The 27,915-nt window shown below is 40.4% G+C and overlaps 2 protein-coding genes across 13 annotated transcripts in view; one reads left to right on the forward strand and one right to left on the reverse strand.

Moving 5' to 3' along the window:
* Positions 1–25,791, forward strand: part of NUMB (NUMB, endocytic adaptor protein) — a 138,224-nt gene extending 112,433 nt beyond the window's left edge. For 5 of the 12 annotated variants that reach the window (XM_023537031.1, XM_023537034.1, XM_011370900.2 and 2 more), the window contains 7 exons: positions 11,249–11,323; positions 13,251–13,391; positions 16,204–16,408; positions 18,319–18,612; positions 20,218–20,367; positions 22,587–22,733; positions 23,626–25,775. In XM_023537031.1, the coding sequence (XP_023392799.1) occupies positions 11,249–11,323; positions 13,251–13,391; positions 16,204–16,408; positions 18,319–18,612; positions 20,218–20,367; positions 22,587–22,733; positions 23,626–24,341 (1,728 nt within the window). In that variant the 3' untranslated portion in view covers positions 24,342–25,775. Of the gene's footprint in view, positions 1–11,248; positions 11,324–13,250; positions 13,392–16,203; positions 16,409–18,318; positions 18,613–20,217; positions 20,368–22,586; positions 22,734–23,625 lie in introns of all 12 variants that reach the window. The other 7 variants (XM_023537036.1, XM_023537037.1, XM_011370907.2 and 4 more) reach the window with 3 other exon arrangements.
* Positions 25,792–25,877: 86 nt separating this feature from the next.
* The window catches only part of PAPLN (papilin, proteoglycan like sulfated glycoprotein), a 40,088-nt gene continuing 38,050 nt past the window's right edge, over positions 25,878–27,915 (reverse strand). The window contains exon 27 of the mRNA XM_023537049.1: positions 25,878–27,908. Within this exon, the coding sequence (XP_023392817.1) occupies positions 27,733–27,908 (176 nt within the window). The 3' untranslated portion in view covers positions 25,878–27,732. The remainder of the gene's footprint in view (positions 27,909–27,915) is intronic.

A 27,915-nucleotide genomic window follows, 5' to 3' on the forward strand; every position in this document is an offset into this window, starting at 1 on the left:
GGGTCTGTTACAGGACTGTATGGTAAACCCATTGTAAGCTTACACACATTTCAGAAGGAAAAAAACTGAGAACCTGAAGTAACTTTTTCCAGACTAGCTGCATTAAATTGCTCATTGTTTTAGGAAAGCCAAGAATGTACTCAACTTTTTAGGAAGTGTTAATATGCAACTTCGTTAGTGTATTTGGCCACACTAGGCCAATACTTTATTACCAAGTAATTACAGAGCATTTAACATTTGAAAAGGATTTTATAATTTTAATATATTTGAGGAACTCTATGAGTTAAGTAATCTATATTCCCGTTTTTATGAAGAACTGACTGGACAGAAATGTCAAACGTTCTTAGGCCACCCTTTTAGGTCTCTTTGTAAAGTCATTATATTGGAAAAACTCAGCCTCCTGTGAGTCTTTCTCCTGTGTGTCTCATTTACTATTCACACAAAACACTTCACTTCTGGTCACCAATTGTGTGATTTTTTTCCTTTACTCCGCAATTCTCTGCAACACCAGCTGGGTGTCCTACAATTTAACTAAATTCTGACACTGTCTCCCTGGAGATAGTGTCAGATTCCACAGTTTCAGGGCTCAGTCCCATGAGACTACCTCTTACTTCAGATGCCAATCACAAGTAGTAGGTCCCCAGGTTATACACAACTTCTGCCCAGTTGGCTACAAACCAGAGGTTCCCGTGACCTTCTCAGGTTTGATCAGTTTGCTAGAACAGCTCACAGAACTCAGGGAAACACATTTACAAGCTTATTAAAGGAGATGATCGAGGATACAGATGAACAGTCAGATAAAGAGATACATAGGGTGAGGTCTGGGAGGGCCCGAAGAACTGGAGCTTCTGTCCCCATGGAGTTGGGTGCATCACCCTCCCAGTGTGGATGTCTTTACCAACCTGAAGCTCTCCAAACCGTGTAATATTGGGATGTTATGGAAGCTTCCTCACATAGGCATGATCAGTTATTAATTCCATTTCTAGCTCCTGTCCCCTCTCTGGAGGTGGGGAGTGGGCCTGAAAATGCCAAGCTTCTAATCATCACTTGTTCTTTGTGGTGACCAGCCTGTTATAGGAGCCACCTAAGAGCCCACCCAGAGTTGCCTTATTATAACAAAAGATGCTCCTAGTGCTCCTATTAAGAATTTACAAGGGTTTTAGAATCCCTATGTCAGGAATGGGTCAAAGACCAAATATTAGGACAAGAAATGCTCATAGTGCTTTCATTACTTAGGAAATTACAAGGGTTTCAGGAGCTCTGTGCCATGAACTGCAGGCCAAGACCAGTATCTATTTTTTATTATTTTACAGCCATTTACTTGTATTTATGTAGAGCTTTTTAGTTTATGATATTCTTTGACCTACTTTCTAATTTGCTACTCACAACAGTTCAGTGAATTAGGATAATTCATGAAACTACATTTTACAAATGAATGAACAAGCTCAAAGAAGTCATCCAGCTAGTAGTAAATGGCAGTGCCTACCCTGAAACCAAGATTTTCCGAAGCCTGGCGCAAAGTTCTTTCACCTACCCCTTGCTGATGTTCTCTCATTCAAAAGTGTTGGCGTCTGCTCTCCTCAAGGATAATGAATGGAGAAGTGTCTAACGCAGAGGACATGAGACAGTTCAAGGGCCCAAATGTCTCCCGCAAACATGTACTGTATGGCCTGCACACAGTTTATAAATTTGAATTAGTTGCCAGAACTTCAAACACTGAAGACTAGCACATAAAAACTGTGTGCTAGTTTATCTGCTTAAAAATGAGAAGATCTGGCAAAACAGCATGCTTCTGATGTGACAGTAATGGCTTGAGCTGAGTAGTGACTGTACCCTTTGGCTGCCTATTTGCCACAGTCCGTGCAACGCCCTCTCGTCCTTACACTTGGCCTGCTTCACTCACCTGCTCCTAAACCCTGTAAGCATTTGAGTTTGCGAACTCCTCCCAGGGCCTGGTGGGAGTGTGTAACCACTTCAAACTGCATAAAAATTACCCAAAATATTATATCTGTTCTAAGTGATCCTATTAATGTACTGCCAAATAGATTTTTTCAAGTTTTCACACTTTTACAGTTGTTAAACGGCATCATTAGAAATTGTTCTGATTTAGAGAATGCATTTTTGAAAGATAACACATGGTTATATTGTTTTCATCTAATCCTCGAGAATAAAACATTTCATGGTATTTACGACCCTCTTAAATCGGTGTCCTCATATCTACGTTCTAGTTTAGATTTCCCCAATTTTCTCCTCCGTGATAAATCGTACTTAGTGCGATCTTCCATTCTGGATCTTCCATTCTGGATCTTTTTCTTTAAAAGTGAGAGAATATTTGCTGCCTCTTTCCTTTTCTTCCTGTTTTTCTTTTAAATCCTATGCCCTTCTGTAAATCTTGCTGTTCTTGCATTTTATTAGATGCATCTTTGAGGATTTGGCTTATTTTTCTTTTTGAAGTGCATCATAACAAATTTATGAAGGAAAAAAAGTCCTGAGAGTGATCAGAAGGTTTCCATTCATCCTTGGTTTTATTATTTCCTGTGACATGACTACCGAGAGGGTCAAATGCCTTGGTCACTGATTTTTTTCTAGATTAAAAAAATTCAAAAACAAATTCAATAATCTTTGGAGTTATCTTTTTTTATTTGTATCTTTGAGAACCCAGGTTCTGAAGCTTCAAGTCACAGTTGGTGTCTAAAACATGCTAGGGACGGTGCTAGGCTATCAAATATAATTATAAGCAAGACAGTCTCCTTTTTTTTTTTTTCAGCCCATTTACTCTCTCATGAGAGATGACTATTTTTTTCTTACACCTCCAGAATTTCTAACTTTATTCTGTCTTTCAGCTGATGACCTTGCTTCCTACTTCACTGAAAAAAATGGAATCAGTCAGAAGAAAGCTCTTATGTGCCTCCTCCACACCTACTCAGCTACCCGCATCCATGCCCGCATATACTCTGTTTCTCCTCCTATTCAAGGGACGAGCATGCTGCTGCCAGAGCCCTGCTCCTCCACTAGATTCTTACTACTCCAGCTCCTACTTATTCCAGCAATGCAGCCCCGTCTCTCTTCCATAATCAGCCTTTCTTTAGTGGATCATCCATTAGCATAAAAACCATCTTTTAAAAAAAGTTTCTTTTTGGTGCCTTCAGTTTCTACTCTCCCTTCTTCAGCCAAACTCATTTAATCAGGCTTTTACCCTCACCACTCCACCAAAGCCGTTCTTATCACTTTTTTATTACTTTTCCAATGGTCCTATCACCTTACTCGGTGTGTTAGCAGCATTCGACATAGCCCATCACTCCCCTGCATTGAAACACTCTGTTCCTTTGGGGTTTAGAGATCATACTCTCTTGTGTTTTTTTTTTTCTTATAATGCTGCCTACTTCTCAATCTGTGGACTCTTCTCTAACTAAGGATCTCATCCAGTGTCATGGGTTTAAATACCATCTCTATGCTGATGATTTTGAAATTTCTGTCTCTAGATATCTCCCCTGATTTCTATACTGGTATTTCCATCTTAGAAGCAGTATAGCATAGAGGTCAAGGGCACAGACTCTGGGGAGCCAGATTGCTTGCATTTAATCCTGGCTCAGCCACTTAGTCTAATAACCTTGGGAAGGGTTATTAACTACCTGTACCTCAGTTTCCCCACCTATAAAAAAGGATAATACTAATATCAATCTCATGTGATTGTTGTGAAAATTAAATGACTAAGTATAAGCAAAGTGTACAAAAAAGCCTGCCATAGTAGATAGATGTTGTTATCGTCATCATTGTTAATCATTTTACACCATGCATCTAACACTAACATGTCACAAACCAAATTCCTAATCTTTCTCTCCCTAACTGCTCTCCCCTAGTCTTCCCCATCTCATACACAGCAACTCTGTCCCTGTAATCTAGCTGAAATTTTTAGATCTGATTGTGACTCCTCTCTCTCTTTCTCTCTCTCAAACCCTATATCCGGTCCATTAACAGTTTCTGTCTCACTACTTCCACTACTCCTGCCCTGGTCCAAGCCAGCTTCTCCTCTTACCTGAACCATTGCAATAGTGTCCTACTTCCCCTGTTTTCATCGTTGTTCCCCTACCATCTCATCCGTTAAGGTACCAGACTGAGTGATGTTTTTTAAGACAGAGGTCTTATTGGGTTGCTCCACTGCCCCAGATCTCCAGTAGTTTCCTGACCTACCAGGAGTCTTTTGGGCCTTGGAGGCCACTGTACATGAATTCCCTCTGTTCCTTTTCCTGCCTTCTCCTACTCTTACTCCCTCTGTTCTAGCCACACTAACCTCCTTGTCATTGCTTGAGCACACCAGGTATACTTCCACCTCAGGACCTTTGCACTTGCCATATCCTCTAGTCTGAAACACATCATCTGGATATCTGCATGGCCTACTTCCTCAAATTTTTCCATTCTTTGTTCAAAATCACCATTCCTGATGAGGCCCCTATTTTAAATTCCAAATACCATTATTTTTCATACACACATACTCAGTATTCCCCTTCCTAGCTTGATTTTTCTTTGATCAGGCTTACCACCATTCGTCATACCATACCTTTTACTAATTTGTTTGTTAATCTCTTCCTCACTAAAATGTAAGCTCTCTGAGGACAGAGATCTTCACCTGTTTTGTTCACTGCTGAATCTTCAATGCCTCGAATAATATGTGGTCCATAGCTGCTCCAAAATATTTGAGTTAGTGGGTGAATGGATGAATGAATGACAGATGCACTACTTTCAAGTTGACTCTAAAGTGGGAGAAATCAGACAAATTTTAAAAAATGGTTACCAAATTGTGTAACATTAACAGGTACTACTGGACCAGAGGAAGGACGAATGATGTGAGAGGTTGTGATGAAAGTTTCTAAGAGGAAATGACACCTAAGGCCGAGACTTAAAACTATGAGTTTCAATTAAGCTAAGTTAGAGGGAGAAGGCGTTTCACACAGAAGGAACAGCGTTAACAGGACCACTGGTATGAGAGAGAACACGCTCCACTCATTCATTCATTCAGCCTAGGGATATACAGAAGAAACACGCTAAGACCCAGGTTTTGGGTATGGATGACCAAAGGAAGCGGGAATCATTCATTGTGCAAAGAGGCATGATGAATTTGGTTTTGGAGAGGTTGAACTGGAGATGCCTGTGGAATTTTCACTTCTGCTATTATAATGTTTGAAATATGAATTTAATATTAGAAGAATCCCTAGATTCCCCCCTCCTCAATTAAAAGTACTTTGACAAACTAGAAGGACTAAATTGTCTCCAAAAATCTCTCCTTTGCTGTTTCGTTTGTGACATGCTACCATCCCTATTTTTTTTCCCCTGAAAGCTTTTAATGGTCCCTCTCACTTAAGAAAATGCAGAAAAAGAGTAGTGTCCCAGCTTAAAAGTTACTGTACTTTTAATTGAAGCAGCCATCAGAGACAGTGCCAGTCTCAAATCCTGTAGAAAATTGTGTTTCTTTCCCTTCATCACTTTGTCCTTTGGGGAATACTCACGGCATCTTGGAATTATAAGAAAAAAATAGTTTATTACATGATTCTGTTCAGAAATTCAAATATCAAATTATAGATTTTTAAGGCCCTTCTTAGATTAAAAAAAAAAAAAATGAAGCCAGGTTTCCTATGAAAGGAAAGAAGTCTCTTCATTCATCATAAGACCCACCATATCATGGTTGCCTGTCACTATTTCGTTAATACTCTGTAATGACTGGGTTATCTCTGTGTATAGTTGTGACAGAAAGACTGACCCGTGATTCTTTACACGTTGGGTATCCTTGAAAACCTCTTTGGTGTGTAGCAGAAAGAACTTCGTACAGTAGAATGGCAAATCACTGTTGTTCTGCCCCTCCTGCCCAAACCGTTTGCTGCTATGCTTCGTGACATCTCATAGCTGTGCCAAATTATACTTCCATGTGTCTGTATAGCATTTCTTTGCTTTGGCCTACATTAGAACACCTGTTTAACTTTTTTTGTTCTTATCATATGCCCAGCAGAATTGTCTTGCCTCCAAATATTACTTTTATTTATGTTGATTAATTGCATGTTCTTATTCTAATTGGTGATTTGGGGATTCATAGAATTTTAGAGTTGGACAGCACCTGAGATCTGAGTCACAGTTTAAAATAATAGATTGGCTATAAGCACATTTGTTAAAAAAAAAAAAAAAAAAAATTCAGGGACACAGTTTTAAACAGGTGTAATATTTTAATATAATGTCCTTCCAAAAGATTTAATTAATGATCACTTTCCAGGGATTACGATGATTTATATCAGAGGCTGACATTCTATGGCCCACTACCTATTTTGGTAAATAGTTTTATTGGAACCAGGACATGTTCATTTGTTTACATATTGTCCGTGGCTTTTGTGCTATAGTGGCAGAGTTGAGTAGTTGCAACATAGACTGTTTGGCCTGAAAAGCTTTAAATATTTATCTGGTCTTTCACAGAAAAAGTTTGCCCATCCCTGATTTAAACAGCTTAAAAACTTACTTCTCCAACTGGAAATCTGAAGTACTTTCCCTGATAACACCAATATGTAAAATGAAAGAGCAGCTGTAAGGAGCTATCAGCCTACCAAGAATATCACCAACTGTGATCTTCATCCTTTGTCAGTCTATTTTTTTTTTAGTTGGTGTCTACTTAAAATACTCTGGAGAGAGATTGATAGATAGGTAAATGGCTTTTTAAAATTGTAATTAGTTATTTCAGTTGTCTTTTATTATAGCGTTTATATTTAGGGGATAGTGATCTTACAGTGTACTGAGCTTGTTTAAGCTATTTCTGTGTCATTTTTACAACCATTGTGTGTTTCTTCACTGTGTTACTTTCATGTTAAGATTATCTGTGTGTTTCTTTTACTTACAGTACAAGTTTCTTGATTAAGTAATTTGTAATAGATCCACTATCTACTATTATTTTCTCCAGTGCCAGCTTGCTTCATTTCTGTGTTGGTTTATGTCTACCCATAATAAAAAGTATTTAAGGCAGATGTTAATTTTAAAATTCTAAGTTGGCTATTTAGAGAGTTGAGTGGTTACTTGAAAGTTATACTTAAATTTGTCATCTTTCACTCATAGTTTAGCTCGATCCTTCTCAGATTTCATCATTTTAAATTATAAGTTACTGAAGTTCTTTCCATGTTAAACTCATTTTCTTTCTTTGAAGAATAAGCAATTTTCTCTTTGTTATAAACTGTGTTTTTAGTGCATTGACACTAGTCAGTGTAAGTTCTACCTATAACCTTGAAATTATTTTTAAAGTAGAAAGTGTTGGAACAGTGGTAAAATAATTCTGTATGTCTCACATCTATATTACCCCTACCACATTTTTATTAGTTTCTGAAGTATTATATAATATATTTTTTAAGAGATGTTTGTGTCACTAAGATGTACATAAATTCTACATTTCATATAGGGTTATCTTTCCTCCCACCCCTGCCCCTTTGGTTAGCTAACTTTTAACTTATCTTCTTGGGTATTAGCTTAAATATACAGTTTTAGGCAAACAAAAGCAAACACTTTCATCTTCTATGACTTTTATCATTTTCTAAAAATTGCTTAGGAATCTTAGTTTATATTATGAATGAAAGACTCGAAGCATTGCTATTATAGAATTTGTGAGAGGAAGTCTGGACTTAATTCCAGCTATAGGTGCCTTTGAGCCTTCATATCTCAATACCTGGTTGAATTAACTGTAATGCGGCAAGCTAGTGACAACCAAGAGCCGGTACTCAGATGTATAAACAAATACAAAAAGAATTTATCTGTTTTCTTACCCTATTTAGAGAGATCAGAGGCCATGAAATATGAGAAATACAATACCTCACTGATTAGTACAACACCATAAAAATTGTAATAAAGACATACCTCAAAAAGTAGAGATGTTTCCATAACAGTATTTCGGGCCAAGAAATTGTTTTATTTCCATGTATATTGTACAGAGACTAAATGGGAAACGGTCCCATTTTAAAATGACCTTTTATTGTCCCCTCCTTTGGTCTCCCAGCCGTGGAAGTTATCCTACCTATCTGTTGCCTCAGGTGCTGAACACTGCAGGCTGCAACTGCACAATAATCAGATTAATAAAACTTCAGATGTAAATTTCTTACACAGGATTTTCAGTGCCACCTGGCAGGCTTCTGTGTCACTGATCAGTTGTTTCCTGTTCCTTACAGCAGATATTTAGCACATTTATTCCTTCAACAGATATTTCTTACACTCCTACTCTGTGCCAGGCATTGTTCTAAGTTCTGAGGATAGACACAGCACTGAACAATAAAGAGGGAAAAAACCTGCCTGAATTCATGGACGGTACCTTCCAGCAAAATGCTAACCTCTGCATAAGGGGTGGCTGAATGTGGGCAGTTACTGTTGTTGGTGGGGCGACTATTATCTCATTGCCTGAAACAGCCCCAGTGTAACTAACACCTGTTGCGGGGCTTTAGTAGTGCCCTCTCTTTCACTTTCAAGGCAGTCCCAGGTTAAACAGAAAGTCATATGACCACTCTAGTTTTAAACCTTTTCCATCTGTTAATTCATTTAATCCTCATAATAATCCCATGAGGTGTATACAGTTATTAACATCATTATGTAGGTATGGAAACCGAAGCATAGAGAAGTTGAGTAATTTACCCTTGGTCATACTAGTAAGTGGCAGAACCAGAATTCAAATCCCCAGACAGCCTGGCTCTAGAGTTTGTGCTCTGAGTCGCTATGCTATTCTGCCCCTAGGCTGCTATTACAGATCTTTACTGTCTTACTCTGCCTGTCCTTTCACTCCACAGCAGAGTAAAGAGAGTAGATAATCTCATCTCCTTCACGGATAAACTTGTGCTTCTCCAGTAAACTTCCTCATCTTGACACTCCCTCCTTTACAAATCTGTCTGCATTTCTACCCAGCCTCACTCCATCCCTCCATTTCAAAGAAGGGACATCTCTCTTCCTGTCTTAAACTTTTAATCTAGCCTCATCCCATCCACCTCCTGGATGACTTTGTTTTCTAAATTATTCTCTTTTTCTTGGGCTTTCAGTCTCCATCTTGCCATTAGCTTTTCCCATTCAATGTGTAGGTATGATTGATTAGTTGTTGTTGAAAGTGTATCACTCTTTCAAGAAGATTTACTGTTGGGAAAAGTTTTTAAAAGTATATTAATAATATAATGATGATAAATAGCTACCAATTATTTATTACCCTGTTTAAGTTCCAAGTACTGTGTATATCTCTGATCCTTTTACCAACCCTACAAATACTTTACAGATGAAGTATACACAATTCTATCGTAGAATTCTCTACAGAGCTTCAGACCTATATATCCAATTGCCTGTTAGACGTCTCCACTGGATGTTGCACAGACATCTCAAACTTTGCTTGTCTAAAACTGAAATCCTATTCTTCCCCTTCTCAAACTGGCTTTTGCATCTCTTCTATACTCCATCTTGGTTTCTGGTACCATCTCCACCCAGTTACCCAGAGTGGAATCCTCAACTGCTCCCGTACATTTACCATTTAAAACTTTCTCATCTCCGTCTCTATCTCAGCCAAGAGAGCTCAACCCTCATTTTCTGTCATCTGGAATCTTGTGGTCTTTTCCCCTCCTGTCAGTCTATTTCCAACTCCCTCTACTGCTGCCAAAGTGATATTTTTAAAATGCAAACCCATTTAATCATGTTTAAATTCCTCCAGTAGCTTCTGGTTGCCCACAGAATTAAGGTAGGATTCTTCAGCAGGCATACAAGGCCCTCCTGGCTAGGCCTTTCCTACTCTCTCTCTCCCACTGCGCCTCGCTCACTCATCCTACTTTCAGGCTATACTGAAGTATTTGTAGAGCCCAGACTTGCCATGTCCTGTGCTGCTGTTTCTTCTGCCTGGCATGTGCACTACTCTGTCAGTTCCTCCCTGCACTACCCCGGCCTGGGCATCTAGAAGAATTGTTTCGGTACTCAATTCAGTCTTCTTTGAATAACCTTCCTTGATTCCACAAACAGATTTGACCATGCCTCATCTCTGACGTCATTATACATTTGTCTTCAGCTCTACTGTAGCACTTTTTACTGTATTTTTTGTTTGTTTGTTTATCTGAGTGCCACCTTTCAATGGGCTGTGAACTCTTCAAGTATTTCCACTGCCTGGCATGTAATATTAATAGGCTCTCATCAGATGTGTGGTGGCGATGGAGATAATGAGCTTGGAGTGGATCACAGTTTATTTAAATAAGGCTTGCCTTCCGTGTTGAGTGTTGGGCTGGGACACATACAGGGGAGAACGGAAGTCATTCTTTTATCCTCCTTTACCCCTTCTAGAGGCTGCTGCTCCAGCCTTTAGTGCCTGATTTCTCTTGATGTATACTTTTCATGATGTTTTTATACCTATTCTCAGCTTTCACTTTGCTTTTGATTTATTTTGCTTGTATCCTTCGAGCAGTTAGGAAGGAAGCTGTTCAATTACTATTACAAATTTCCACTCTTCCATTTTCATTCCATCACATGAGAAATCATACATCAGCTTGTTCCCATGTGATTCTTGTGTGCAAAAGAAATCTTCTCAGACAGTAATAAGAATTCGGGTTATAGTAACAATATCTTTTCAACAGTTTTTCAACCTCCTATGTCCCCCAAATGTCTCCATGCATTTAATGTCAAATTAAAAACTGAATCAGTTCTTTATTAATCCTGAGAGAAGAAATAATGGTTTTTAACAACTGTTAAAGGAATAATGAAGACTTCTTGGGTTTTTAACATGAAAATTTCAGATGACCAAGGGTTTTGCTAGATACACTGGAGTCAAAGGATAGTACAATGGTCAGCATCTCAATTTAGACTTATGTATTACTCTAAATACACTCATAGAAGCTACTTGTGGTGTAACTCCTTATGTATTTAAATTTATCTGACTCTTGGTTTCTTGATTTATTTTTTAAATGGGTGAAGAATCTACTTTTTGAATTCTTTGCCCTTTATGGAATGTGATATCTTGGTTTTGATTCCATTTATCCCTTCCCCTTTACTTAATTTAATTGTATTGTTTTGCATTGTGTTTCTAAAATAATGGCTTTGGCTTATTTTTTCCTGAGTGTTTCTGCAGTTTGGTTTGAGTATCTGGCTTTGGGCACCCCTCCTGAACTTGGACTCCATTTGTATTTGTGACTTTTGGAAGGCAAAAGTCAGTGTTTTCTATGGAAGATGACTCTGTTTTTAATATTATTTGTGTCTCCTCCCCTTCCTTTTTGGTTTCTCTTAAAAGACTGGAAAGAAAGCAGTTAAGGCAGTCCTGTGGGTATCAGCAGATGGCCTCAGAGTTGTGGATGAAAAAACTAAGGTAAAACTTTTATAAGCTTTAATGTTACTGCTCATCTTTTTTTTAACCCCTAATGATCAAATGTAATGCCATTCAGCTGTTACAGTTATTCTAAATCCTTCTACTTTGTCCAAAGTGCAGTCTTCTGAGAGACTAGTTAACTCAGGAAACCAATTTAGTTACTCATTTACCTTATGAAAAATAGAATTCTCTCAACATTTTGTTCTACATGACAGCTTGTTTAGCCTGCTAAGCATTTTCATATAATGTTAAAATCTGAGTTCTATTTTTGTTGTTACACATTTTTAAAAAATATTTACCCTCACAGATTTGATGTAAAAGATGATGGACCTTTTACTACAGTTAAAAAATATATATATATATTTTTAAGGGATAGACCACATCTGAAATTTCTTCTTTCTTAATAGAACATTGTATTTTTAGAAAGTGATATTTAAGTTTGAAAAATCTTAAGTCCTTAAGTAAAATCTTAAGGACTAGTAAATGACTCCTTCAGTTAACATTTACTTAGAATTCGCACAATAGCCCAAATCATAGGTAGTATTTTGCATTTGAAAGAAAATGATGCCTGAATAAGAATAGAGACAGACTTTTCCCTTAGGGAGCATGTGGTGTTATATAAGTACATTTAATCATTAATTTAAATTTCCTAAGAGACCTAAATTGAACAAGAAGACAGTTTAAAAAAAACAAAAACAACAAAAAAAAACCTCAAATGTCACTGGACCTGAGAGAAAGTCTAGCAGGTAAAGAGCAGTTTGATGGGTAATTCGCCTAATGTATTTTAAGTGATTTAATACACCTGCGTTTTAGTTCTTTCGATCTTCCATCAAAGGCTTTTTCTTTAAGTTCAAGAGAAATGATAGACTTAAATATATGTTACTCTTGGAAAAAAATGATCATTTTAGTTAGCTTATGTTTAAGAACTTGTGCAGTTTTCATTAGTGTTTTGGGTGAAATTTGTTGTGCCTGGAGGCCGTTTTCCGTTGTTTTATACAATAGTGAGAAAGTGATGTTGCCTCCTGGTGGCTACTTATAGCGTTGACATTAATTAGTTCTTTCCATAGAGTGATGATAGTAATGGTGGATTACCACTCTTGGACCCAACATGAGTGGAAAAGAAATTTTGCGATGTATATAATCTATGAAGGGCTCATATTTAGAAAATAGAAATAACTCCCGCATATCAGTAAGAAAAATGACAGACAATCCAAAAGACTTGAAGAATTACTTTGCTGAAGAGGAAATTTATAGTAATCAAGGTTATGCAAAATAAAATCACAATGAGCCGCCAGAATTGCAGATTTTTAAAAAATTGACTGGCAAGTTTGTGGAGCAACAGGAATTCTCAGTGAGGCTGTATAAAAGCCGTTTTGTTTGTATGTTTTAGCTCTTATAGCCCCCACCTTAGCATCTAGGGATTCTAAGCCATGGAGATATCACACAGAAGAGCCTCAGAGCCTCAAAACTTTTAAGAACATTTTGTGTAATGTTTATACTCTGTATACTAGGCCATTCAGCAAGTATATAAACAGAAAATCATACTTAAATGACCAATAAGTTAATAAATACATAGAACTGTTCTGAGAATGAATGATGTCATTAAATATGTTATATGGAAATTGGGTTAAATATATCGATTTATATATGTCGCAAATTGAACATGGAATATACCATAATAAAACTAGAATCAGCAAGCATATGTTTTAGACCATGAAAATGAGGTAAAGGAGGGCAAAGTGCCTTTTGAGATCTCTCCTAGGTCAAATTCTTAGTATTCAGACTGCTGGCTTCAGACCCAGCTATTCCATAGCCTCATGCCTTATATGTAGGGATTCTGTATTAAGAAATGCATATCCTGTGTTTATTCTGAGAAGCTTGAATAATCTCATAAGTTCTCTCTTCCATTATTCTTCCCTTTTTCTAGGACCTCATAGTTGACCAGACAATAGAAAAAGTTTCTTTCTGTGCCCCAGATAGGAACTTTGATAGAGCCTTCTCTTACATATGTCGTGATGGCACCACTCGGCGCTGGATCTGTCATTGCTTCATGGCTGTCAAGGACACGGTGAGTTCAACATGGATTTCATCATGACTAGCCTCAGTTAGCCAAGCACCTTCCAGGTTAGTTCAGTCAAGCAATTCCCACTACATTTTTGACAAGTACGTGCTGTTACAGTACTTGGAAGTGCCTAAACTAGTCTGCTTTCACTCCTTTTATTCAAGTAGTTCACACTCTTGGTGTGATCTCCCAACTCGTGGAGCAAGATGATTAGCTGAGATCCAAGGTCATTAAAGGAAAGTAAAAGTGTTCCGGTGAGGGTGGCTGCTAAACTTCATTATTAGAACTATTTTCAAGATTCTTACATGTATTTGTTTGCTAATACATCTGGCTAGAAGATATTGGCATTTGAAAGGTGCTTATAAATTTATTTGCATAGAAGCTGTACTACAAATTAAAGAACTGAGTTAGAGTGCATTTTCAGTTAATTAAAGTAGAAATACTAAATTACAGTATAATGAACTATGCTAGAAAATGTCGCATAGTAGAAATTTGTTTTTGTTTACAAATAGAGAATAACTTGTCATCCTTCATGTAAGTTACCCAAAATTCTGACATGAAAGACAGGTCTCCTACATGATGATGATGACCTTAACTATATTATTGTATAGCACTGAGTGTATGATTTATGAATTTTTAAAAGTCCAGACAGAATAAAGCACTGTAGCCATTCATGAAGGCTACAACTCAGTAAACTCTTGCCAAGGTTGAAGGGAAGTGGTTGCTTTACTCTATTAAGAACTCAGACTCTGAAACAGATCTGGGTTCCAGACCCGACTTTGGTTCTCACCTAGCTGTGGCAAGTTACTTAACATTCTCTAAGTCTCAGTATCCACATCTATAAGATGGAGGTAACAGTTGTGAAGACTTAGAAAACAAATATAAGCACTCTTAGCATTGGGTCTGGCCCATGGTAACTTCTAAAAATGGTGGCTAATATTGTTAGAACTGTTCCTCCAGCTGGGTCTGTCTTCAAGAACTTCTGCCCTAGAGCTAGGAGAAATAATAAGCTTCCTTGGCCTCTAGCTTTGTCCTTGTAGAACTGTAGAACTTGTATGCAAATGCAAACAGGTCATAAGATTCTTTCGGTACTTTTATTTCATGCTTTAATACCTACCCTTGTATCATCCTACTAAGAAGTTAGATGGCAACTCATGTAGATTATGAAGAGTGAGTCTATCAGTCTTTAAGCAGTCATTGTGAAACCTTATAGTTTATAGTTACGTGAAATCTTAGGGACAAAAACCATTTCAGACATTACTTCTCCTTATGGTATCTGATATTGGCATATAAAATCCAGTGAAATTACTTGCTCCGAGCCATATATAGGAGCAGGTGCCTACATTGTGTGATTTTGAAAACTCCTCAAAGGGCTCCCTGTTCTCAAATATCTCTTCTCACTATTAATAATGCCAGCAGTTACTATATCACCTCTAACTTTCTTTATTCCACAATGAGGGATATGGTTTAAAATACAGATTTTGAAATATCAATGAAATATTACACAGCAGTAAAAAAGAATGAAATCTTATCATTTGCGACAACGTAGATGGACCTAGAGGGTATTATGCTAAGTGAAATAAGTCAGACAGAGGAAAGCAAATACCATGTGGTTTCACTTACTCTTAAAAAAATTGAACTCTTAAAAAAATTGAACAAAGAAAACAAAATAAAAACAGACTCATAGAAACAGAGACCAAAGAGATGGTTGGATGGGGGAGGGGGATGGGGCAATGGGTGAAAAGGTGAAGGGGAATATAATCAGTAATATTGTGATAAGTTTGCACAGTGACAGGTGATTACTAGAATTAGAGAGGTGGTCACGATGTAAGGTATAAAAATGTCGAATCACTATATTGTATACCTGAAACTAATATAACGAATATAACATTATATACCAACTATACTTAAATTTAATAAATAAATAAAATGAGCAATGAATATGAAAAATAAAAGTAAAGAAAAATAAAATACAAATAACTCTGGTAAAAATAATCCATTAAATTTATTAAATTTAGGTAATTCAGTGTATCTTTAAAACAATATTTAGTTTATATAAGCTTTCCTTTCCTCCCACAAACAAGTCAGTTTTATCTGTTTAATTCCTTTATAAGTAGAGTGTAGATGAAAACATGCTTTAACTCCTGCCTTTGTGTAGCCTTGGGCTTAGAGCCAGAAGAATCTGAGGAAGGTGTAGGGCAAAGCCTAAAAGCCCTGAAGGCCTGGAATGGGGAAGGGTGCGTGGGGGTTGGGCGTTCAGAAAGGAGAGACCAAAAGCTAAGCTTTCCGTTGCCTGGTTCCCTTCTCATCGCCGGAGCTGTGTTTATTCAGTATTAAGTTTGCTCCTTTTGTTCTTAGACATGTTGACAGTATATTTAAGCTCCTGAAATTTGCCTTGCCTTTCCAGTGGTTTCTTAGAAATGCTTGGTAAATATTCTCACGATTCCCCTAAATGGCAAATAGAGGTTTACATTTCAAGACCTTGGAACCTTCAGCAGTGTCTCCTAAGCTGCTGGCCAGAGCTAACGTGAGTGACAGAGGGAACCTGACTAGTAAGAAGCGGCTGCTCACAGAAGCACAGATTGCTGATGTTCGTTCACTCAGTCAGTGCCTGCCACAGTAAAGTGTCACGAGCATCACCTAGGGTAATTCATTCATTTAAATTAATTTGGCATATTAATATATTGAAATCTAGTTTACGCTGGAGTTCCCAACATTTTGCCTTGTGTAAAAACAGACTTATTTGTGGTTCAAGCTGATTTGTAATTGTTGGTACTGTATCTCTAAAAACGTTTTGTGAATCGTCTGTTACGTGCAGGGTGAAAGATTGAGCCACGCAGTAGGCTGTGCTTTTGCGGCCTGTTTGGAACGTAAGCAGAAGCGGGAGAAGGAATGTGGAGTGACTGCTACTTTTGATGCCAGCCGGACCACTTTTACAAGAGAAGGATCATTCCGTGTCACAACAGCCACTGAGCAAGCAGAAAGAGAGGAGATTATGAAACAAATTCAAGATGCCAAGAAAGGTACAATCTGTTCTACAGTGTGTGCTTATTTAAGTAGTTTTCCCCAACCAGTTAATATTTCGAAGCTGTCGGGGCTAAGCTGTCTCACAGTCAAAGAGCATATGAAGTATACTCTTAGCAGTATATGAAGACCTTAAGCACAAAGCTGAAAGTCTAAACAAAGTCCTTTCTTTAGAGTGTCTTGTTTAGTGGCTTCAAAACTGTTTACCGTTTTTATTACATTAAACTATCCCAGGAAGCTGAGAGTACAGTAGAATAAGCTGCAAAGACATCCCCCTAACCTTACCCGCCCCCTATCTTTAAAAACAAAATTGGGAAAATCTAAATCCCTGAGCAGATTTTTAATTCTAATACATCCGATCTCAGAAGGATCTACATCTTGAAGAAGTATAAGGGGTCAAACATTTGGTGATGGAAGGAAATCTAACCTTAGGTGGTGAACACACAATGCAATCAATATACATGACATATTGTTGAATTATACACTTGAAACATTTAATTTTATTAATCAATGTACCCAATAATTTTAATTAAAAATAAAAAAGGAAGAAGTACAGGTTTAGGCTGCAAAGGATTCACTGACGGTAATGCTGGGTACAAATTCAGGCATAGATTTCACAGTGATACCATACTTATGAGGTTATTACTGTTTTTTAGCGTTTTAGTTTTAAAAAGTCCATAGATTTTTGAGAAGCTAGCCCCTAACTCTTTTTCCCGTAGCCTTGTTAATTTTAGTGTGTGATTTTTGCAGAATGAGAGTTTTCAAGTACACATGGCAGCATAGCAAAAATGCCTTTACAAGCATTCAAGTTACTCAGGAGTTTATCGCCTAAAGTTGGGTTGGGTGTATTTTAGAACTAAGTGATAGGGCTCGGGGGAAATGCTTTGCATTCTTGTGTACAGCTGGGATTGAAACCAACAAGGAATATTTTGAAATTAAACAGTTCGGTTTAAATATCCTTTAATATAATTTTGCTAACTTTTTACTATATCCTTTTAGTTCTAAACCAGCCATTTTGGGTGATATCATTAATCTAATATTGAACCCAAACAGCTCTAATTCTTAAGCCCTCTCCCCCCAAAAAGATACATATTTTTATTGGTAATTAAATTATCGGTTGTGATTTCTTTCATTTCTTATAAACATTTGTGCCATGATACCAAAGAATAAAAAACACTATGCTATTTTTATTAGAAAATTTAATATGTACAGCTATTAGTTTGCTTCAGTGATTTTCTGACTGGAAGCATCGTCTTTAATACTCTGCACCGCACATGGCACCTGCCAAAGTGGCCAGTCCCAGGGATGACAGGATTGTGAGGGGTAGGGGTGGAGATTTGCCATGATCAAGATGGGCCTCAGCTGGTACTCACATGGGAACAGTCCTATATTTAGATTTATTCTAATTTAAAACTTTACTTCTAAATGCTTTTATTCAAATGAGCCACAAAAGCATTTAGCCTTTATGACATTCTCTACTGTCTAATCAAACGTATGCTTATTTAGACCTTTCTGACTCTGCCACTCCCAGAGTCCTCTCCCACAAACAAATAAGCAGGCAAACATTGAAAGCCATAAACCAGCATTCTTTAAAGGACCTCACATTAGGAGTTCATAGGTACTGTTTTTTCATTCTCGTTCAAAGTCTTAAGTTATGAATCACTGCATGAGAATCAAAGATCTAATATTTGTGTCTTAGTAGATGTACCACGTGACATGTAATGGGTTATTAAACCTTTCATTTGTTTGCAAAATAGGAGATCTGAGCCCTACTCCTAACCTGTCTTTTAAGAGACGGTGAGAAGGAGATGGGTAAAAGGACCCAGGACGGTTTTTGAGTTCCTCAGCTGCATAAGCTCCGGTTAGTTGAAGACATTGCTAAAGTCCTCTTTCTCTTGACTTTCTTGAGCTGAAACAGATAAGACAGTTGCTGGTTCATCAGCGGCCCCGGGCCACTCCGCCCCGCCCTCCTCCTCCCCCACCTCTCCCACCTCGGATGCCGCTGGCTCCCTGGAGGTGAGCAACCCTCACGCCATCCCGCGCAGGCACGCGCCCATCGAGCAGCTTGCTCGCCAAGGCTCTTTCCGAGGATTTCCTGCTCTCAGCCAGAAGATGTCACCCTTCAAGCGCCAGCTGTCCCTGCGCATCAATGAGTTGCCTTCCACTATGCAGAGGAAGACTGATTTCCCCATAAAAAATGCAGGTAACGCAGCATTCACCTGACTGCCTGGGTGCTCTCGCACGGACACATTATGTCACTTCCAGTGGAGACACGGATCCCATCAAACTAGCCACCCCTCGCTCTCAGGCCAGTCGATGGTTATATATCTCTTGTATCGTTTCCCATTGGGAAAGAACTGAGGGTCACGGAGGGAGATGTGAATCATTCATTTCTCTTCAACAGACAGGTAACAGAGCCATGATGGGAATTCCTAGCCTGAGTACAAGGTCTGTCCTGATGGAAATATACTTACTACCTCTCAGCCAACCTGCTTCCAAACATCAAGGGTCTCAGGTTTCCATTCTTACTGGGCCTTTCGGGACCCAGCAGGGAATTAACTTAAAAGGCTTTGGGAACACATCCAGTTAAAGAGCATTACTGTCAGGTGTACCAAGAGAAGTGGATAAGTGCTCATTGTCTGTGTGGCTGGTTGTCTCCATAGGGAGGAAACTCTAAACGGGCCTCCTGTATAAATCTAAGATCTTTTGTTCATCAGAGACAGTGGGCTTGCTCACACATATCCATTACCTTTCAGAACTGCCACACAGCCCTTTGTGTGGCCTCCCTGCAGCCGAACCAGCTCCAGTTAGCTCTGTCCTCATCATAAGATCCAGAGCTAAAGTGTCAGATCTGGTCAGGGCTTTTATGGGGCTTTATTTTACTTCACTCTGTGGCATTTCCAGCCAGTGCTAAAGCAGCGCATGAGGAGGCTCGGTCTCAGCAAGGCCCTCTCACTGTGGTGGTGTAAAAGTACAGAGAGTTACGTTCTCTCGACAGATGAGGCTAGGCCTAAAGAACAGTAGGACTAGGTCATTCCCGAGGGTCTTTCTAGCTCTCAACTCCTAGAAACACGGAAACTCCAGATGCTTCCAATACCTGTTTTCAGTCTCCTTCTGGAGCAGATGGGAAACAAAAACTATTCTCTTTTTACAGTTGAGCAAACAAAGGTTCAGGACACAGAATTAGCTTCCTAGTGAGACAGAATTACCCCAGAGTCAGTGTGAAGAACAAAGCCTCGTGAGTGCTGCACCTCAGCTCACTTTTTCATGGTAGCACACTTCATGTACTTGGTACTTTGGAGGAAAACGATAGTGGTGACCTTGTCATAGCTTATTATAGAAAAAAGAACTGAGCATCCACTGGTGCCCCTGACTTTAACGCGTTTTCTGAGAGAGTTACTAAATAGCTCCAGAACTAAACTAAAACAGCCTTGGGAACTGGTGGAAGACAAGCAGTTGCAGATGTCCTTCCGAAAAATCTAGCTAACTGAGCATCGTGGCACAAAAAGGGAACACCACGATCTCAAATAGTGTCACACAAGAGAGGAAATAAATCTGGGGTTTGTGCGGGAGGAAGATAGATAGACCTTAGTACATGAGTTGCTGATGTTTTATACCCTCTCATCTGAAAAGCCAATGAAATAGTGGTCAGTAAATTTTTTGGAGCTGCTTTTATAGCCCTACCTAACAGTGGAGACTTTTCCTTCCACAAATAAGGGATGCTGCATAAAATGCCACCTTGTGTCATACTCTTATATTTCAGGATTATTCAGTTTCTGTCTGGAGCCAGTTTCTGTTTGTCTTGCAGTGCCAGAGGTAGAAGGGGAAGCAGAGAGTATCAGCTCCCTGTGCTCACAGATCACCAATGCCTTCAGCACGCCCTCCGAGGATCCCTTCTCATCCGCCCCAATGACCAAACCAGTGACAGCGGTGGCACCCCAATCTCCTGCCTTTCAAGGTTGGTGCCCTCTTAGCCTACTCAGCCGTTCTCTTTGAAATTAGTACTTTTATGACACTGCTCACTGACCGTAAGTTGGCATCCTGAGCTCCCCAAGTACAGGTCAGACCCATTCATTTCCCTGTTTGGTAATGACTCAGGTCCATTCATGTCCCTATTCAACGGTGTCTTCCTGCTTTTTTCCCTTTCCTGTTTCCTAAGATGTCTGCATTTGTCATTTTGCATGTACCTACCTATCGTTCATCCCATTCTGTTAGGAGTAACTGCAGTCCCAACCCACTGCCTTATTTGCCATTCACTGTTAAGAATCGACGTCCAGCCAGTTCTCCAAAGCAGCAGTCATCAGGGTTGGTTCTAGTGTTATGCTTGCTTTAGCACAGTGGTTTTCAACCCAGGGTGATTTTGCCTCCTCAAGGAAAATCTGACATTCATTGTCTGGAGACATTTTTGGGTTTGACAACTTGGTAGGGTATGATTGCTACTGTCACCTGGGTAGAGGCCAGAGATGCTACTAAACATGTTTCAAGGTACACAATAGTCACCCTCACAACAAAGAACTATCTGGCCCAAAATATCAATAGTGCCCAGGTCAAGAAGCCCTGGACTCACCTAGTCTCTACCCTGTCACAAGAAGCTTATAAAGAAGATACTTCTTTTGGTTCATTAGTTTATTTCATTTTCTGTAACAGGTGTCCTAAAATTTGACTTTGTGGCATTAGAGAGTTCTAAATGTTATTATTTTCAGAGATACCATGTTAACAGTATTGACTAAGAGGTCAGCAGAGAACATGTATAACTTAAATTACAGACATTTAGAATTTGAGCTCCTATAATTGCCATTTCTTCATTTCTTTTGAGAGAGCACTCAGAAAAAGCTTTGCTGTGGAGACAGTACCCTGCTCCTATTGGTTGAAGCTACTACATGTTTTTCCTCCAGAGTCTCTTTAAAAAATAGCCTTTATAGTCATGTGTACCAAATGGCTTTTCATTTCACATAACAAATATTTATAATACCAATAGTAATAGGCACAGTTTATTGAGCACTTAGTGCCTGCCTCATCGTAGTAAGGACACTCATGCATTTTCCCATCTCATTTAATCCTCACAATGACCCTTTGAGGTCAGCTTTACAGATAAGAAAAAGGAGGCTCAGAGAAGTTAAGTAAATTACCCGAATTGCACACCCAGGATTTAGACCCAGGTCTTTCTGAACATGGTACCTGTTACATTCTACTGACGATACCTGCTTACAAGGCAGTGGGTGTAAAACTGAATACATCATAGTCCTTTCCCTACCTTTAAGGGGCTCCCAGTCTAAGGGTGAGCTAGTCTTTCAGACAGGCCCTGGGCAAATAGTACCAGTGCTGTACGAATGGTCGCCCAATCCTAAAGAAGGAATGATTTTAGTGTAGGGCAGGAGAAGGCGCCTGCCTGTCTGCTCCACTCTAAATATGAAGCTGGGCTGAGAAGCAGAAACTGATGGACAAGATGCCTGGAGTAAAGGAGTGAGAGTCAGGAGATTTTCACGAAGGGAGGCAAAGAGAGATACTATGAACACTACCAAGGGGGAACAATCTTCAAAAACGAGAGATGAAATTAATTCTGTAGCAAATTACAAATTTATTAAGCAAATGAAAACATATGTTAAGCTTAATTTCTCATCTGTAATATGGGAATAATACCAGCCTTTTTGGGTTTTTGAGACAATTAAATGAGATGATGCATGCTAAAGTATTATTAACATAGTGCCTAGCACATTATACGGAATCATTGTATTTATCTCATTGTTGTTATTGTTGGCATAATTTGATCTTTGGGAAAAGGGGCAAGAGAGAGAAATGCTTTATCTACATCATCATGCCAAAGGCTAAGCTGTATCGAAAAGAGTTCAATCTTTGCGGCTCGTAAGACAAAGCAGCGCCGTTCAAGTTGATTTGAAATCATTTTTCTAGGCTTCATTTCTTCTCTACCCATACACAGATTTTCTTAGAACAGTCATTTGACTTTATCACTAGAGGCATTTTAATTACAACCTCTAATTCTCTCTTTGCCAAGGTTTTGTGTATCCATTACAAAATGGCATGGTTATACCAACATCAACTTTTCTGTCTTATCTGTTCCACCAGTATTGCTCATTGGCCTGACTGACCCAGCTCCAAGGGGCCACCTGTACACCCCGCATGAATTAACTCCATTGATGTTGTCTGCTCCCATTGTAGCTAATGGCACTGACTCAGCCTTCCATGTGCTTGCTGCTAAGCCAGCCCATACTGCTCTAGCACCCGTAGCAATGCCTGTGCGTGAAACCAACCCCTGGGCCCATGCCCTTGATGCTGCTAACAAGGGAATTGCAGCCACACATTCGGGTAAGGTGGCCACAGACGGTGGTGAGGATTCTGGGATCAGTTAAGTGACCCTCGTTTGAAAATCAGCCATTTACCTGAGTGGGAACCAGGGAGGAGTCCTTTTAGGAAAAATATGTGCCCTTCTAGAAATAAACTACTATTAAGAAAAGATGGTGAAGGAGGAAGAACTGAAGAGGTTAAGTTGATATTTCTTAAGACTACAGAACAGAACCACCCATAGAGCTTTCATAAAATACAAATTCCCAGGCCTCACCCCAGAGTCGTCACTGGATTTGGAATATGGGGCCATGCCTGTAGGATGAGGGGACCTGCCTCCTACAATGGCAGGTCTACAAAAAGAGCTATAAAAAGCACTTTATTTTTGTTTTTCTGTACTTTCTAGTTTTTCCGTAGTGAACATTTAGCTATGAAACCAAAAAAAAAGTTTTTAAATAATAATAAAGTCAGTTCACCAGAAGGACAACATGTATCTGGAAGCCAGGCCAGGCCCGCGAGGTAAGGCACCAAGGCACTGATTATTTTCTTTTCATTCTGTTAGAGCGGAAGGTGAATCACCTTGGGTCCTTTAGAGCACGCGCAAGGTGGTTTCTGTACCTTGGATGAGCCACAGCGACAGGAAGGGGTTTCTGATGCCAGCCAGCTGCCTTGGTTCAGTGCAGCTGAGCCATGTCCAGCAACTCCTCAGTGTGGCTGAGACAGCAGCAAGGTCTGACAAGTTCTCTTTGTCCTCAGTTAGTAATAGAGGCTTTCCTTCCCCCTACCCAAACCACAAAATATCCCACTAGAGGGGCTTATTCCACGTGTTAGGATCTTTCAAATAACCAAGGTTATCAGGTGAGGAAAGAAGCCCCTAAAGACTGATTCTTTTGTCTCTCTATTTTGTCTGTTCCAGGGACCGAGTGGGGTCCATCTTCCGATGCTGCCTCTCCAGGTCTCTTCCAGGCTGGTCACAGACGTACGCCCTCTGAGGCAGACCGCTGGTTGGAAGAGGTGTCCAAGAGCGTCCGGGCGCAGCAGCCCCCAGGCTCCGCTGTCCCCCTGCAGCCAGTTCTCCAGCCGCCTCCGCCCACGGCCATCGCCCAGCCTGCGCCGCCTTTCCGAGGGAACGTGTGCCTCGCCTCTCAGCCCGTGCCAGTGGGTGTGGTCCCACCCCTGCAGCCGGCCTTCGTCCCTGCCCAGGCCTATCCTGTGGCCAATGGGATGCCCTATCCAGCCTCTAATGTGCCTGTGGTGGGCATCACTCCCTCCCAGATGGTGGCCAACGTGTTTGGCACTGCAGGCCACCCTCAGGCCGCTCACCCCCATCAGTCTCCCAGCCTGGTCAGGCAGCAGACATTCCCTCCATATGAGACAAGCAGTGCTACTGCCAGTCCCTTTTTTAAGCCTCCTGCTCAGCACCTCAACGGTTCTGCAGCTTTCAATGGTGTAGATGATGGCAGGCTGGCCTCAGGAGATAAGCACACAGAGGTTCCTACAGGCACCTGCCCGGTAGATCCTTTCGAAGCCCAGTGGGCTGCATTAGAAAGCAAGTCCAAGCAGCATACTAACCCCTCCCCCACCAACCCTTTCTCCAGTGACCTACAAAAGACATTTGAAATTGAACTTTGAGCAGTCACTATGGCTTTTGTATTTTGTCTGTACTTAGGCAAGGGCAGGGGGTGGAGGTTAAAGGAGCAAAGGGGCCTTTGTGTTCCTGATCAAGTACACTTTTCACTAATCCCAAAGGTCCCAAGGAGCACGTCCAGGCACGGAGTGCTGTGTGGGGTGATTTTTGAAAAAAGTGGAGAAAACCATTCCTAGAGAAGAGCTGTCTTGCAGTTAGGCTAAAGAAGTCGAGGAAGTGTTGCCCACTGGCCCCCTCCTCCTGCCTCAGCCCCTTACAAATCTCTGGCAAGAGAGCAGACGTATCTGACCAGGAATCTGTATTCAAAGCACATTTACTGGAATATAAAATATAATGGGAAGCAAAACAATCGCCCTTTGTTTTTCAGGCCATTCACCTGCCTCCTCTCAGTCCTGGCCTGTCTTAGAGATCAAGAGCAGGGTGGCCTGTGCGTGGGTCAGGGACGAGAGGCAGGCTGTGCTGCCAGAATTCCCAGGAGGGCACAGCAGCTGCCCGGCAGAGCTATATTTTAAGGGTAAAGTTGAGCTTCCATTTTGAGTAAGAATAAATATTATAAATATATATCGAAAAAGCCAAAATCTTTATTTTTATGCATTTAGAATATTTTAAATAGTTCTCAACATTAAAAAGTTGTATGAGTTGTAAGTAATCTTGCCAAAGGTAAAAGGGTTAGCTGTAAGAAATTGTACATAAGATTGATTTATCACTGATGCCTATTAAAGTAAAAAGAGGAAAGGTTGAGTGGTGAAGATGGGACCCCTGGCTAATTCGGTATCAGTCACTGTAAGTAGCACATTGCAACAACAATCATGCTTATGACCAATACAGTCGCTAGGTTTGTAGTTTTAAAGACAATGAAAGAGTAGTATTGTCCTGGTTTTAAACCTGTGATGAAATTCTAATGTCATTATTTTAATGGAATCAATCTAAATATGCTCTATAGAGAATATGTATTTTCTGTTATATATTGCTGCAGTTTCCAGTTTCCTTATGTTAATCCTTTTGTTTTAACACTAAGGTGACAATGACGTCATTCATATCCATAGACTGGAACACAGGTTACTATGTTGGTTTGTCATGTGGGTCTTGGTGGGTTTTGTTTTGTCCTTTAAGTTTTGTTCTCATGAGTTTTGTGGGGGGTGGAGATTCTGGTTTCATTAGCTCTGTGTGTGTGTGTGTGTGTGTGTGTGTGTGTGTGTGTGTGTGTATCCGTCCCCATCCCCATCCCCCTCCCCCTCCCTTGTGATGATGAAAACATCTCGTTGTCAGTTGCAGCCCCTTGACCTCTGGTAACAACGCGAGATCCCATCTCATTTTTACTTTTAAACGTTGGCCTTACAATCAAATGTAAGTTATATATATTTGTACTGATGAGAATTTATAATCTGCTTTAACAAAAATAAATGTTCGTGGTAGAAGCTTTTGCCCATGAAAGGCTGTTCTTTCCCCTTTATTAGCAAATGAGCTGACTTTTAGTTCTTTTTGGTCTTGTTCTCTCTCCATTCTACTGCTGCTGCAGATCTCTAGTTTGGTGGCTAGAAAATCATTTTTTGGGACTAGTATATTCCTAAAATTCAGATTTTTATTCATACTTTAGGCTTTGGTTGATACTGAGTGCATCTCTAATGTCAGATTCTTGCTGCTCCAAGTGTGCTCCGGACAGCAACATGGACTTCACCTAGGAGCTGGTTAGAGATACAGAAGCTCAGCCCCACCCTGACCGCGTAAGCAGAAACGGCATTTGAACAAGATTTGCAATCGAGAGTCCAAGGCTAGAGCACTGATTCTCAGCCTTGGATACGTATCAGAATCACCTGGGGAGCTTTTAAAATTCTCAGGTCCTGCCCATGCTCCAGGCCAATTAAATCCAAATCTCTAGGAAGGTTCGGGGTTTTTTTTAAAGCTCCCAATATGGAAGAGAGTTGAGAACCACCGGTCTAGATTGAATTTTACTCTCACCTGAACCTTAGGCCATTATTCTGTGACTAGTTCTAAGAAGAGCTAGCTAACCTCAAATTTACCTTCCGAAGTGTCGCCAATAGGCCAAATGCTGGTTTAACTAAAAAACTGGGCAGTCCAAGAAAGTAGCCGTTATTTTCTGATTTCTGTAGCAGAACCAGCTGTGGTAAGTGAACGGGGATGCTCAATATTTTTTTAACAGAAGGACGACAAGACCTCTGACCAGGCCCACATTTCCTCTGTTAGATGATAGGGAGATCGAGAAGTGTCCCTCACCCACGGCACAGTTCGTCTCTTTTTCTAGCCAGCATGGTGGTAATAAAAGTCACCTTTCCCTGTAATGCCTTTCTTTCCTGTGTCCCAGAATAACCTCTGTCACTAGGCCCAGCCAGCCCTCGGGAAGATTTGTAGAAGGTTCAAGTAGAAAGAGACTCAGAAGCTTATTGAATCCAGGCTTCTGATTTTAGCAGCAAGGAATTCAAGGTTCTGAGGTGAAGAATGACTTCTTCCAACTCAGTCCATTTCTGAAGCCACCTCCTTATGTTATACTGCCCTCCCCTCCATTGGCGCCCCCATACTGCTGTTGCTGTTTTTGATTATAGTATGGCTTTTATCTGGCAGTGAACATTTTGCTTCACAGATCCCTCCGTGAGGAGGAGAGGCTCCTGGTTGGTCACAGCACAGAGCAGGCCCAGCAGTCAGCAACATACAGGTATGCCATGATCCTCACAGCCAGCTCTGCGTGTCAGCCTCAGAAGGAGGGCTTCAGGCTCCAGCTCCCTGATGAAAGTAAGGAGATTCTCCAGTTCTTTCATAATAATGCAGTTGCTACTCTTTCATCCCATATTCCTGCACTGAGCCTTACATTATAGTCCACTTCGCCGAGAGCTGTCACAAACCTGCTGTTAACTGTATGCACAGATGGGATTTGAAGCTGGTTGCTATACTACCTAGAAGGGTGAGAGAGAGAGAGATGAGAGCAGTAGACCACTGTTTGACCCTACCTGAGATCTGGTTCTAGCAAGAATACTTCTCTGTCGCAGCAGGAGTTAGTGTTCCCCATGTGAGCTAGGCGTTAACTTTGAAATCATTACGTGTCTCCCCATTCAGCTTTAAATGAAGTGAGAACCCCAGCGGCTTCTTTTAAAATGCAGTCAGCTGATTCTGTGTAACAAATTGTAGAAAGAAGTAAAGGGTGTGTGTCGTTATCCGAACAAACTCCTCTTGTTCATGTCAGAGATGCAGACACTGCTGGGGACTCAGAGGGAGGCTGTGCTGGTTGCTGCTGAGGCTAAACACGAGGTGGGTGGGGGGCAATGTCTCCACCCCTCTGCCAGCCAGAGAGGGGAGACCGAGAGTCCCTGCCCCTCTCCCCAGCTCTAAGAGTTGCTTTAGAACTGGGGCTGGAGCCGGCCTTCATCCCTGCTGCCAGACTGGCTGAGCGTGAGGCTGGAAGCGGGAACAGCTGGCACAGCAGAACCTGGAGTAATACTCATTGCCACAGAGCCGGGCCTGCAGGATCAAATCACAGTTGGCCAGCTCTGGCTGGTCGATGCACTCCCTACTGGGGTCCCTCGGCTGAGTGACCAGTGCTGCAAA

The sequence above is a fragment of the Pteropus vampyrus genome, unplaced genomic scaffold (assembly GCF_000151845.1).
Source record: "Pteropus vampyrus isolate Shadow unplaced genomic scaffold, Pvam_2.0 Scaffold177, whole genome shotgun sequence".
Taxonomy (NCBI): domain Eukaryota; kingdom Metazoa; phylum Chordata; class Mammalia; order Chiroptera; family Pteropodidae; genus Pteropus; species Pteropus vampyrus.